The following is a 13,317-nucleotide window of genomic DNA, read 5'->3' on the forward strand; positions in this document are numbered from 1 at the left end:
CAGTCCTGGGCTTGAGCTCAGAGCCTGAGCACTTGTCCTTGGACTTTCTCAAGGCTAGAGCTCTACCACTTGAGCCTCAGCACCATTTCTGGCTTTTTCTATGTATGTGGTATGGAGGAATCGAACCTGGTCTTTATGCATGCTAGGCTAGCACTCTACCACTAGGCCAAACTCCTGGCCCCCTGGACATTTTTTGCTCAAGGATAGTACTCCACAACACCACTTTTGTGTTTTTCTGTGTATGTATTTGATACCGAGAAATCAAATCCAGCATTTTGTGCATGCTAGCAAGCACTCTACCACTAGGCCATTCTCCTATGCCCTCTTGTGTAACTTAAAAACAACAACAAGAACAAAAAAACATTTGGGCTGGGAGTTTGGCCTAGAGGTAGAGTACTTGCACGAAGATGCAGGCTCGAAAAAGCTGGAAGTGATGCTGTGGTTTGAGTGGTAGAGCAACAGTCTTGAGAAAGCCCAAGGACAGTGCTCAGGCCCTGTTTGTAAGCCTCAGCACTGACCATAAATAAATATAACAAAATTACCATTAATTGATAATAAATTATATATGAGATATTATGATTTAAGTGATAGAACTTTTGAAGTTTTCATTTTGCTTACCTACCTATTTAATAATATTTTTTGAAGCATTTTTCACCTAGTTCCATGGAATGTATAGTAGCCATTTGAAGTTTTGGTGCCAGGCTTTTTACATAACAACCATAAGAGTGACTAAGATTTGGGGTTGAAAGTTGATTAGGGTGAGTCTCTAATGCTCATTTCTTTCATAGGGATCAGGAACTGTTTTTCTTTCACCTGTATTTTAATTGTTTTATTAAAATAATTCTTGCCAGGTGCAAGTGGCTCACAACTATAATATTAGCTACTTCAGGAGGCTGAGGTCTGAAGATCAACAGTTCAAAGCACAAAGCAGGAGCACAGAAGTCCATGAGATACATATCTCCAATTAACCACCAGAAAACTGAGTGGCACTGTGGCTCAAATGGTAGAGCAGTAGTCTTGAGCTGAAGAGCTTAGGGATAACACCCAGGCCCAGAGTTCAAGCCCCACAACCAACAACAACAACAAAAATTGTGCTAAAACTTGAAAAAAAGTTTTGTAGGGGTATCTTTGAGGGAGCTTTGTTTGTATTTGCAAAATCTTTAAAAATTATTTGTATCAGCGAAACATAACAAATGTGCTTTTGTTTCTAGGTGAAAAATTTAGAGAATCAGTGGATAAATTCCTGAGAGCAAACTTGAGTAAAGGATATTCACCCTTATTCACTACTTTGAAATCTTTATATTGTGATACAGAAAAGGTATTCAGTTTCACTATTCTTATAGAAAGATTTCTAAGTAACATACTGTAAATTAATCTATCTTCTCAGATTCTATTAATGTATTTACCTTAGCATTTAAGTCTAAAATTTATAAAAAGTCAGTGTGATTCATGCTTGTAATCCTAGCTACTCAGGAGGCTGAGATCTGAGGATCAAGGTTCAAAGCCAGCCTTGCAACAAAAGGACTGAGACTCTTATCTCTAATTAACCTGAGGAAAAGGAAGTGGGGCTTGGCTCAAGGGTAGGGTGGTAGGCTTGAGCTGCAGAGCTCAAGAATGACACCTAGGCCCAAGGGTGGGGTGGTAGCCTTGAGCTGAAGAATTCAAGGACAGTGCCCAGGATGAGTTCAAGCTCCATGATCCACAAAAAAAAAAAAAATTACCGAAAATCAAAATTTTGAGATTATAGATATTATTTTTCGAGAGGTAATAGAGGTCATTCAGATTAAAATGCAATATATACATACTGTATATAATAATACCATATGTGCACAACTAATATATGCTAAAAAGAATATGAACTCCCCAGGTTCTTCTGGGGAGTGGTTATCGGGAGAGATGGTTAATGGGGAGGGTACATATGATTGACATGTTTTATATACATGTATAAAAACAGAAAATTGCTGAAATTATTTTCAGAAGAGGTGAGAATGATGAGAGTGATAGAAGGGGTGTGTATGGGAATGTCACAGTGAGCTGGTCTAGCTTCTCAGGCTGAGATCCAGAGATTATGGTTTGAAGCCAGTCTGAGCAGAAAAGCCTATGAGACTCATCTCCAATTAATCACCTACAAGCTAAAGTGAAACTGTGACTCAGGAGGTAGAGCACCGGCCTTACCAAAAAAGCTGACGTAGAATTTGAAAACCTGAGTGGAAGCTCCAGTACTGGTGCGCACACACAGAAAGTCATATTGAAATATTGCTTGAATAACTAACGTGCTAATAAAAAAAACCTTTTAAAATATTACAGTCCTGGGGTTTAAGTTCAGGGTCTAGACACTTGACTTGGCCTTTTTCAAGGCTAGTATTCTACCACCTGAGCTACCACTTCCAGCTTTTTCTGTATATGTGGTACCAAAGAATTGAATTCAGGGCTTCATGCAAGCTAGGCAAGTATGCCACTCTTCTGGCTCTAAAATATTACTTTTTAGTGGATATCTTTCCTAGCATTAAAAATTTGACATTCTAGAAGCTTGTTTAGTTATTCATTTTCTATTTGTTTTATAGTGTGATTATAGATTTTTTCAATTTTTAATGCATGTTTTTAAAGTTTGAACATTAATAATTGAGTTACTGCAACAGGAACGTGCTATTTAGTCAACAGAATACAAATGACTAGCTCAGAGCCTGAGCAATGTCCTTGGGCTTTCTCAAGGCTAGAGCTCTATCACTTGAGCCCACTTGAGCCACAACAACACTTCCAGCTTCTTCTATGTATGTGATACCAAGGAGTCAAACTCAGGTCTTTATGCATGGTGGGCAAGCACTCTACCATTAGGCCATGCTCCCGGCCCCATGACTAGCTTTTCTGTGTGTATCTGCCAGTACTGGGCTCTGACTCAGACTCATGCTGTATATATACGCACACACAGTCAATGAGTATGTGTGTGCATGTGCATGTGTATATAAGCTGGATACTGTGCCTCATGCCTGTAAACCTAAGTACTCAGGAGGCTGAGATCTGAGGATCATGGTTTGAAGACAGCCTGAGCAGAGAAGTCTTATCTCCCATATACTATTCCAAAGCAACAACAACAACAAAAAGCTGTAAGTGGAGCTGTGGCTCAAGTAGTGTAACTTTAGTCCTGAGCAAAAAAAGTTCAAGGACAGGGGCTGGGAGTTTTGCCTACTGGTAGAGTGCTTGCCTAGCATGCACGAAACCCGGGTTCAATTCCTCGGGACCACATACATTAAAAAAAAAAAAAAGCCGAAACTGGTGCTGAGGCTCAAGTGGTAGAGCTCTAGTCTTGAGAAAGTCCAAGGACAGTGCTCAGGCCCTGAGCTCAATCCCAGGACTGGCAAAAAAAAAAAAAAAGTTCAAGGACAGCCCCCAGAACCTGAGTTCAACCTTTTGTGAGTATATGTTACTGGGGCTTAAACTCAGGATCTTACAGTTTTTCTAAGCAGATACTCAGCATTGAGCTGTATCTCCAACCCATGTTTATATTTGTGATGAACGATATATAAGTGCAGTGTATGTCTTGTACTTTTTTCTTACTAATTTTTTGCTGTTTAGTTAGCTATAATTATTAAAATTGACTTTGAAAGTGTATTCTCCAGAAACAGAAGTATATAGCTTATTTAAAACATACTGTAGAGTGGTAGAGCTCTAGCCTTGAGAGAGTCCAGGGACAGTGCTCAGACCCTGAGCTCAAGCCCAGGACTTGCAAAAAAAAAAAAAAAAAATCATACTGTAATTGCAGTTTTTGCAAACTGCCAGTAGATGGCAATGTACGTTCACAAAAATGCTTACTTAATCCATGCTAAAATTTAAGTGTAGATTTTGTGTGTGTGTGTGTGTGTGCCAGTCCTAGGGCTTGAACTCAGGGCCTGAGCTTGGGCTTTCTCAAGGCTAAAACTCTACCACTTGAGCCACAGCACCACTTCTGGCCTTTTCTATGTATGTGGTACCGAGGAATCAAATTTGGGTCTTTGTGCATGCTAGGCAAGCACTCTACCTGTAGGCCAAATTCCTGGCTCCACCAGTAATTTTTTATAGAAAATTTTTCATAAAAATTCTGTTAGTAGTTCTCCATCTCTCAATTGTGTATCAGAGTTAAGTAAGGGACTTCTTAAATGGGTTGTGTTGAATTAGAAATGCTGATTCTTTCTGTCTCTGGTATTGTCCAAAAATGTGTGCCTCTAACAAGTTACTGGTAATGCCAAATCTTGATGACATTAATGATCTGAAGATCATACTTTCTGAAACAAAATCTTTCTAAAAACAAAATAAACATTGGTAAAAGCAATGATAAAATTATAACATTCATTTTATTGATATAAAAAGCATGTTTATGGGATGTACAATGTATAATGATCAAATAGAGGAATCAACATTTCTAGTATCATAAATCTGTATCGTTTCTTTGACTGTGACTTTTTTATATTTTTTATGAAATATAAAAAAGTTATTACGAGCTATGGTTATGCTGCTGTGCTGTGAGCATGAGAACTTAGTCTTCCTATGCAACTGAATTTTTCTGTTACCCACTTTTCTTCTGTCCTCCTCTTTTCCTCTGATGACCACAATTTTATTCCACACTTGAGATATGTGCAGAGATTTCTTTTACAGAAAAAAGTTTCCTTCTCTTCCTCTCCCACTCCTCTTCTGTTTTGCTTATCTTACTATCTTATTAGAACTCAGGATCTTTCAACCTTGGCCTCCCAAGTATTAGGATTACAAATGTATGCCATCATGTTCAGTCTTAAACAAATACATTTCCCTCCCTCCCTCCCTCCCTCCCTCCCTTATTTATTTTATTTTGCCAGTCCTGTGGCTTGAACTCAGGGCCTGGGCACTGTCCTTGGGCATTTTCAAGGCTAGTGCTCTACCATGTGAACCACAGCATCACTTCTGGCTTTTTCTGTGTACGTGGTACCCAGGAATTGAACCCAGGACTTCATGCATGCTAGGCAAGCACTCTACCACTAGGCCACACTTCTGGCACCATTTCATTATTTAAAGCAAAAGTAATTTATCTAGTTCCTACCACTGTAATCTACTTATACGTTCACTGAGTGTATTTCACTAGTGAAATCATTGCATATAATTTTTTCACATCTTGGGTTTTTTTCCCCGTTTTCCGTTTTCCTGACTGCTAATATTTTATATCCTTATTACATGTCTTAATTGTGTCAGAGGAGGCAACATCACATTAGAAAGCTGTTACAAGTGATTTACTTTGGCTTTCTTTTCTCTCTTTTTTTTCTGTGACGTTTTGGGTTGGAGATTAGTTTGTATTAAAAATAAAGTTAATCATATTATCTTTTTCATGAAGTGTATACAGAAAATTTCTTTTCTTTTCCTTTCCTTTCTTTCTTATTTGCCAATCCTGGGGCTTAAACTCAAGGCCTGGGCACTGAGTTTCTTTTGGTCAAGGCTAGCACTCTATCACTTACACCATAGTGCTACTTCTGGCTTTTTCTGGTTATGTGATAACTGGGAAATCAAACCGAGGGCTTCATACATACTAGGCAAGCACTCTACCTCTAGGCCACATTCCCAGTCCATGCAGAGGTTTCTGTTATGGTCATGTATTCCAGAGTCTATTTGGGACTTTTTGATGCATATTCAGACCTATGGTGCTGGGAAATCATAGTAAATTTTGATTAGTTGGTAAACAGGCCTGAGAAAGAAATGACTTTATTTCTGAAAATAAAAATAACCAAAGCTCCAATTTTCACAAAATAGTAAGCAAAATTTCAGAACTTGTTTTACTAATATTTAGGTAAGTACAACCTGTAATTATATTAAGTATAGGTTTAACTTTCTTCCCTTTGCCAGAGTTGCTCACAATAATAAGCAAAACATAGTTATTTAAAACTCCATGTTTACCTTTCAAACCTAGAATCTTTTTGACTTTTTAATAAGGAGTAGCAGTCCCCCCCACCCTGTAGCAGGTCCCCCGCCCCCCTCAGAACCCAAGCACTGTCCTTGGGCTTTCTCAAGGCTAAAAGCTCTACCACTTGAGCCACAGCACCACTTCCAGCTTTTTCTATGTTTGTGGTACTGAGGAATCAAACCTGGGTCTTCGTTCATGGTAGGCAAGCACTCTACCAGTAGGCCAAACATCCAGCCCCCAAGGAGTAACTGTTTTTGAAATCTGAATATTTGTGTGTCTTCTAACTTCACCAAACAGGGAAGTAAAAGGCAAAGAAATGGCTGTTAAAAATACATAGGTATATTTTATTTATTTATTTACTTTGTGGGTCTTGGGGCCTGAACTCTGGGCCTGGGTGCCGTCCCTGAGCTCTTCAGCTCAAGGCTACTGCCCTACCCCTGGGCCTGGGCATTGTCCCTCAGCTCTTCAGTTCAAGGCTGCCTCCCTACTCCTGGAGCCATAGCCCCACTTCGGGTTTTCTAGTGATTAATTGGGGATAAGAGTCTCAAAGTCTTTAGTGCCTGGGCACTCAGACCTCAGCCTCCTGAGTAGCTAGGATTACAGGTGTGAGCCCCTGTGCCAGGCAGGTATATTTACTTTAAAAATAGGCCTTGTAATAAGAATGCTTTTCTGTTGTTGTTGTGGAACTTGAGCTGGGAACGTGGATGCTGTCCCTCAGCTCTTTGGCTCAAGACTAGTGCTCTACTTCTTTGAGCCACAGTGCCACTTCTGGTTTTCTGGTGGTTAATTGGAGATGTGCATCTCATGGACTTTCCTGCCCAGGGAAGCTTTGAGCCATGATCCTCAGATCTCAGCCTCCTGAGTAGCTAGGATTATAGGAATGAGCTACCAGTGCCTGGCTTATAATAATAATTTGTCTTTAAATCCTTACATTGCTTATTGAGATGTGAAATTACTATTTTTAAACATTTTTTATAAAGACAGCAATGGAAGTGGTGCTGTGGCTCAAGTGGTAGAGCACTCACCTTGAGTTGAAAGAGCTCAGGGACAGTGCCCAGGCCCAGAGTTAAAGTCCCATGACTGATCGACCAAAAAAAAGAAATATTTATAAAGACAGCAGTGTATATTTTTTTTTTCAGTTTCTGCCCGAAATAGTTATATTAGGAGGTGGAACAAAGCACTCCAGTTGTGACACTCTTAGCAGTTCAGTGTCCTGAAATAGACTATATGATATTTTTCAAATCTAAATTAATAAATTAAAAATATTTTCACTAAACTTAAAAATTAAATGTTTCTTTGACAGGTTTCTATAATCCAGGAACTTGTTACAAAATATGAAGCCTCTCTTAAAAGATGTGCCTTTTTTAGCATGTATGGTAAGTTTAATTTAGATTAAACTGGAATTTGATCACTCATTTCAATTTATTTATTGGCAGTCTGGGCGGCTTGAACTCAGAGCCTGGGCACTGTCCTTGAGCTTTCTCATGGCTACCACTCTACCACTTAAGTCACAATACCACTTCTGGCTTTTTCTGTGTATGTGGTATTAAGGAATCAGACTCAGGGTTTTGCGCATGCTAGCCAAGCAGTCTACTAGTAGGCCACACTCCCTGCCCCTTCAATTTATTTTTAATCATAGGAATCCTATTTTGTTTATTATATGTGTGTTTAATAATAGCTACTTATTAAATACTTTTGAACTAATTAATGAAAGGAGAGCGCTTTCAATTATTTTTATTTTTTTGGCCAGTCTCTCTGTGCTCAAGGCCAGTGCCACTTCTTTTTTTTTTTTTCTGTTTATGTGGTACTGTACTGAGGAATTAAACCCAGGATCAAGAACCTATTTTTCCTGAATTCCTTAGTTCTCTATATTTTCTACTTTAAAAAACAAACAAAACTTATAATTCTGCGTGATATGTACATTTTGTTGTTGTGGGGCTTGGGTGCTGTCCCTGTCTTTTTGCTCAAGGCTAGCACTCTACCATTTAGTGCTTCCTCCTCCTCCTCCTCCTCCTCCTCCTTCTCCTCTTCCTCCTCCTCTTCCTCCTCCTCCTCCTTCTTCTCCTTCTCTTTCTCCTCCTTCTTCTCCTCCTTCTCCTCTTTCTTCCTTCTTCTTCCTTCTTCTTTCCTCCTCCTTCCTCCTTCCTCCTCCTTTCTCCTTCTTCCTCCTCCTTCTTCTCCTTCTCCTTCTCCTCCTCCTCCTTCTTCTTCTCCTTCTCCTTCTCCTCCTTCTTCCTTCTCCTTCTTCCTTCTCCTTCTTCCTTCTCCTTCTTCCTTCTTCTTCCTTCTTCCTCCTTCTTCCTTCTCCTTCTTCCTTCTTCTTCTTCTTTCTTCCTCCTTCCTCCTCCTTTTTCCTTCTTCCTCCTCCTTCCTCCTCCTCCTTCCTCCTCCTCCTCCTTCTCCTCCTCCTCCTTCTTTTGTCTTTTCTTTCCTTGTCATGGAGCTTGAACTCTGCCTGGATTAGTGTCCCTGAACTCTTCAGTTCAAGGCTACCACCCTACCCCTTGAGCCACAGTACTACTTCCTGTTTCCTAGTGGTTAGAGTAAGAGGCTCACATTGGTGCCCGGGTTGGCTTAAAAAAAAATATATATATATATATATATTTTTTTTTGCCAGTCCTGGGCCTGAGCACTGTCTTCGGACTGTCTCAAGGCTAGAGCTCTACCACTTGAGCCTCAGCACCACTTCCGGCTTTTTGCTATGCATGTGGTACCGAGGAATTGACCTGGGTCTTCGGGCATGCTAGGCAAGCATTCTACCACTAGGCCATGAGACTCTTACCTCCAATCAGCCATTAGAAAATGGGAAGTGGGGCTGAGGTTCAAGGGGTAGGGCAGTAGCCTTAAGTTAAAGAGCTCAGGGACAGCACCCAGGCCTGGAGTTCAAGACCTGTGACCCACCAAAAAAAAAAAAAAGAAAGAAAGAATCTCACAGACTTAGTGCTGGGGCTGGCTTTGAAACATGATCCTCAGATCTCAGCCTCCTGAGAAGCTAGAATTACAGATGTGAGCCCCCGTACCCAGCTGAGCCCTTGTTTTTAAAAACATCTTTTAAAAAATAGGTCATTTGTTTTGTAGAACATTTCATATTCTGGATTTGATTTCTGATTGCTTTCTCATGGTATGCCATTGTTATTATACATAATTCTTATTTTTTGTAATGTGGATAGTTAGAGGCTGTTTGAGTAATTAACAGGTTGTATAATGTGCTTCATGTTGTATCACATCAAGACGTAGAAGACATTCTGATGCTCTCTTATGTGATATTAGATTGATGAATCTATTAAAAGGTTTATCATGGACCTCTGACCTAGGTACTTCAGCATCCATTATCTAGCTCCCTTATGTTAGTTTTTAGTCTTCATTTTCTGTACTTATTATCTATATTTATTAAACGTATAATTTTTAGCCTTTATGATTTTTTGTTGTTGTTTTGGTAGTGATAATGTGGGTTAAAGCTAGGAACTCATCTTGTAATAAGCTATCTTCTCAGCCATAGAATTCTTATTTTAAAGAACTGAACCTCACCAAATATTTGAATTCTTTCAAATACAGCTTACGCAAAAGAAACAGGATAAATTCTTGACTTGTTGCCTTTGTTCATATTACAATTTTAATTTATGCCATGATATGTTTGCATCATTTATTGTCTTGTCATTTAGTTAGCTTCACTAGGAAACCTGCTTGTTTTGTTGTAATAAATTCACTCTTTTCAAATTTATTTTGGTCTTAGTGTCTTTTTTTTCTGAAATCATTTTCACAGCTTATTTCTCTGTTGCTTGATGGCACTGGATAGGCAGAGTAGAGTTATCTGTATTTATAGCCATCTTTCTTAGAGGCCATCTTTGTTAGCTATGTTCTCAGTTTCATGGCAGGGAATGTCTTTTTGTCAAGGGAGTATCCCCTTCCTTGAGTCATACTCTTCAGCCTTTGCTTTCTTTGACGTACTGTTGAGGCCTAGAAAGGGCTCTAACCTGGCAGTGTACCAATTCTTGTCTCTGCTAAAATTACATTCTTTGACTTTTCCCCCTGTGCTTTTTATATTTTCTATTAGCTTGAGAGTTCACAGAATTGGATTGATTTTATGTTTTTCCCCAGTACTGTTTTCTTTGGAAGGACTTTGGTGTTAGAAGTCAGCCAAACTATGCTTCGTTGTCACCTTTTCAACTTGAGGGCATGAAGTCATACCTCTTTCTGATGAAATAAATCATCTTTTGCTAAGCTTTTTTTAAATTGTAATAGCTATTAATTGCATTATGATAGGAGAAAGTATGTAATCTGTTTTATTTAAGCAGTCTTCCGTATAATAATTGCTTGTTTAATTTCAGAGACTGGAGAGAAGGAACCTCCAACAACTCTACTTTGGGTTCAGTATTTCCTGGCCCAGCATTTTGATAAACTTGGACAGTATTCTTTGGCTTTGGATTATATTAATGCTGCAATAACTAGTACTCCAACTCTAATAGAATTATTCTATATGAAAGCAAAAATTTACAAGGTAAAATCTTAATCATGTTTTTTGAATAGTTAAAACATTAATTGTTTTAATAACCCTTAGAGTTGTAACAATAACTTCTAGTATGCTCTGATATTCTTTCTCTAATACTATGATAATCTTAAGTTCTTTCATGCTACACAGTTGTGTAATTAGTGTTAGTCATTTGATTGAATTCTTAGTAAACATGAATTATTATTATATAGATTTCTAAGTAAATTTGGCAGGCATCATGTCAAATTTATAATTTTTTTTAGCCAGTCCTGGGCCTTGAACTCAGGGCTTGGGCACTGTCCTTGGGCTCTCTCAAGGCTAGAGCTCTACCACTTGAGCCACAGCACCATTTCTGGGTTTTTGCTATGTATGTGGGGTACCGAGGAATCGAACCCGGGTCTTCATGCATGCTAGGCAAGCACTTTAACCACTAGGCCAAACTCCCGGCCCCCCAAATTTATTATTTTTTTAAACTTATATTCACTCAGGTTCTTTGATCATAAACTCTTAATGCTTAATGCTTTCATCTCTTACAGCATATGGGTAATTTCAGAGAAGCTGCAAAATGGATGGATGAAGCTCAGTCTTTGGATACAGCTGATAGATTCCTTAATTCCAAATGTGCAAAATACATGCTTCGAGCAAATATGATAAAAGCAGCAGAGGAAATGTGCTCTAAATTCACAAGGGTAGGAAAAACCACTCATAGCTTGTAATTGTTTGAATTTGTACAATTGAATTGCCACTGAATTTTATTTCAATCTGTTTCTTTTTTCTCTTTCTCTTTTGTCCAAAACTGGGACTCAAACTCAGTATCTGACACTTACTGCTCATTGGCAGGTACCCTACCACCTGAGCCATGCCACCCAACCTCACTACTAAAGATGATAAGAATTCATTGGAAAAAGATACCATTTACCTTACATGCCAAGTATGGTTATACTTGGTTGTATGTTTGCCTCTTTTGTATTTGTGGCAGAGGATGGTCAAAAAGCAATAGCAGGAGCAAAAATTTCTTGATACAAATGTACACAACATGTATACTTTTTTTGTTGTTGTTGTTGCCAGCCCTGGAGCTTGAACTTAGGGCCTGGGCACTGTCCTGGGCCTTCTCAAGCTAGCACTCTACCACTTGAGCCACAGCATCACTTCTGGCTTTTTCCGTGTACGTGGTACCAAGGAATTGAACCCAGGGCTTTGTGTATGCTAGGCAAGCATTCCACCATTTGGCCATGCCCCTGGACCCATTTCCCTAGTAATTCTCCTTTATGTAACCTTCAGAACTGTTCTAGTCTCTTGACATTGACATTCTGGGGTTTAAGTTCACTGGAATATTGGAACCTAATATTCTTTCTGTTCTCTTCTTTTTTTTTTTCATATATTTTTATTGTAATTAATAGAAGGGTTACATGATATTTGCCAGATAGATGGTGCATTAATTCCCATACATTGATAACCCTTTCACATGTCTTGGTCCCCATTTCCCTCCCCCCCCCCCCATCTTGTTTTTCCCCGTTCCCTATCCAATTTCAAATAACCAAATACAAATATATCCGATATATCAGGTAACAAAGTGAGATACTGTAACAATATGAGATAACCAAGGGACAGCAAAAGAGATGAGAGATAACATAGTATCTTAAGAAAAACAATCATTCATTATACGGCTTATGTTCTCTTCTTTACTATCTTTTCCTTTTTTTCCTTTTTTTTTTTGCCAGTCCTGGGGCTTGAATTCAGAGCCTGAGCACTGTCCTTGGGCTTTCTCAAGGCCAGAACTCTATCACTTGAGGTCTACTTCTGGCTTTTTCTGTGTATGTGGTACCAAGGAATCAAACTCCAGTCTTCATGCATGCTAGGCAAACACTCTACCACTAGGCCAAGCTCCCAGCTCCACATCTTTACTATCTTTTTATAGCCTTTTCCACATAGTTCTTTAAATTGTATACATGTTTGTAATTAAAAGTATCAGTAGGCAAATAGGATAGAAAGCACAGAAATAGGCTGATGCTGGTGGCTCACACGTGTAATCCTAGATGCTCAGATGGTTGAGATCTGAGAATGATGGTTCAAAGCTGGCCCAGGCATTAAAAACCATGAGACTGTTATTTTTAATTAGTTACCCAAAAGCCTCATTTGAGCTGTGGCTCAAGTGGTAGCAGGCTATGCTTGAGCATAAATGCTAAGAGGCACTACCCAAGCCCTAGGACCAGCACCCCCCTAAAAAAAAAATCAGTAGGAACCTTTAGAAGCACACCAATGTATTTATTAGCTGTTTCTGATAAAGTAATTCATATAACCATAAATAGCTGTAAAAGAAAGCAGTTTGGGAGTTTTTGGGTGTTATAAATTATACAAGCTGAAAAAAAATCATGGGATTTTTTTTGGTTTGTTTGTTTGTTTTTTGCCAGTCCTGGGCTTGAGCTCAGGACCTGAGCACTGTCCTTGGACTTTCTCAAGGCTAGAGCTCTATCACTTGAGCCTCAGCACCACTTCTGGCTTTTTTCTATATATGTGGTACCGAGGAGTCGAACCTGGGTCTTCGTGCATGCTAGGCAAGCACTCTACCACTAGGCCAAACTCCCGGCCTGTCACGGGATTTTTATTACCTGTTTTGCTACTTGGTTCCTATATTTAAGATTGCTTTCATTTCAGGAAGGAGTATCTGCCATGGAAAATCTAAATGAAATGCAGTGTATGTGGTTTCAAACAGAATGTATTTCAGCTTATCAGCGGCTTGGGAGATTTGGGGATGCCTTGAAAATATGCCATGAAGTTGAAAGGGTAAGTTGTTAGAATTCTGACTTCAGTTTTCTTGAGTAAGGTGACAAGACAGCAGGTAGATTTCTACCCAGGATCTCTGCCTCTTTTAAGTACTTTGCTTCCTCTTTAACAATTCTTGATCTTTACTATTTCAAACTTCAGAAAT

The 13,317-nt window shown here is 39.1% G+C and overlaps 1 protein-coding gene across 1 annotated transcript in view; it reads left to right on the plus strand.

Annotated features, from left to right (window-relative positions):
• The window catches only part of Naa16 (N-alpha-acetyltransferase 16, NatA auxiliary subunit), a 56,972-nt gene that overhangs the window by 23,287 nt on the left and 20,368 nt on the right, over window positions 1-13,317 (plus strand). The window contains exons 9-13 of the mRNA XM_090342077.1: window positions 1,212-1,318; window positions 7,203-7,275; window positions 10,228-10,397; window positions 10,925-11,077; window positions 13,044-13,172. Coding sequence (XP_090198203.1) covers window positions 1,212-1,318; window positions 7,203-7,275; window positions 10,228-10,397; window positions 10,925-11,077; window positions 13,044-13,172 — 632 coding nt within the window. The remainder of the gene's footprint in view (window positions 1-1,211; window positions 1,319-7,202; window positions 7,276-10,227; window positions 10,398-10,924; window positions 11,078-13,043; window positions 13,173-13,317) is intronic.

This window comes from Megascapheus bottae, chromosome 11, assembly GCF_031878675.1.
Source record: "Megascapheus bottae isolate mThoBot1 chromosome 11, mThoBot2.hap1, whole genome shotgun sequence".
Classification (NCBI taxonomy): domain Eukaryota; kingdom Metazoa; phylum Chordata; class Mammalia; order Rodentia; family Geomyidae; genus Megascapheus; species Megascapheus bottae.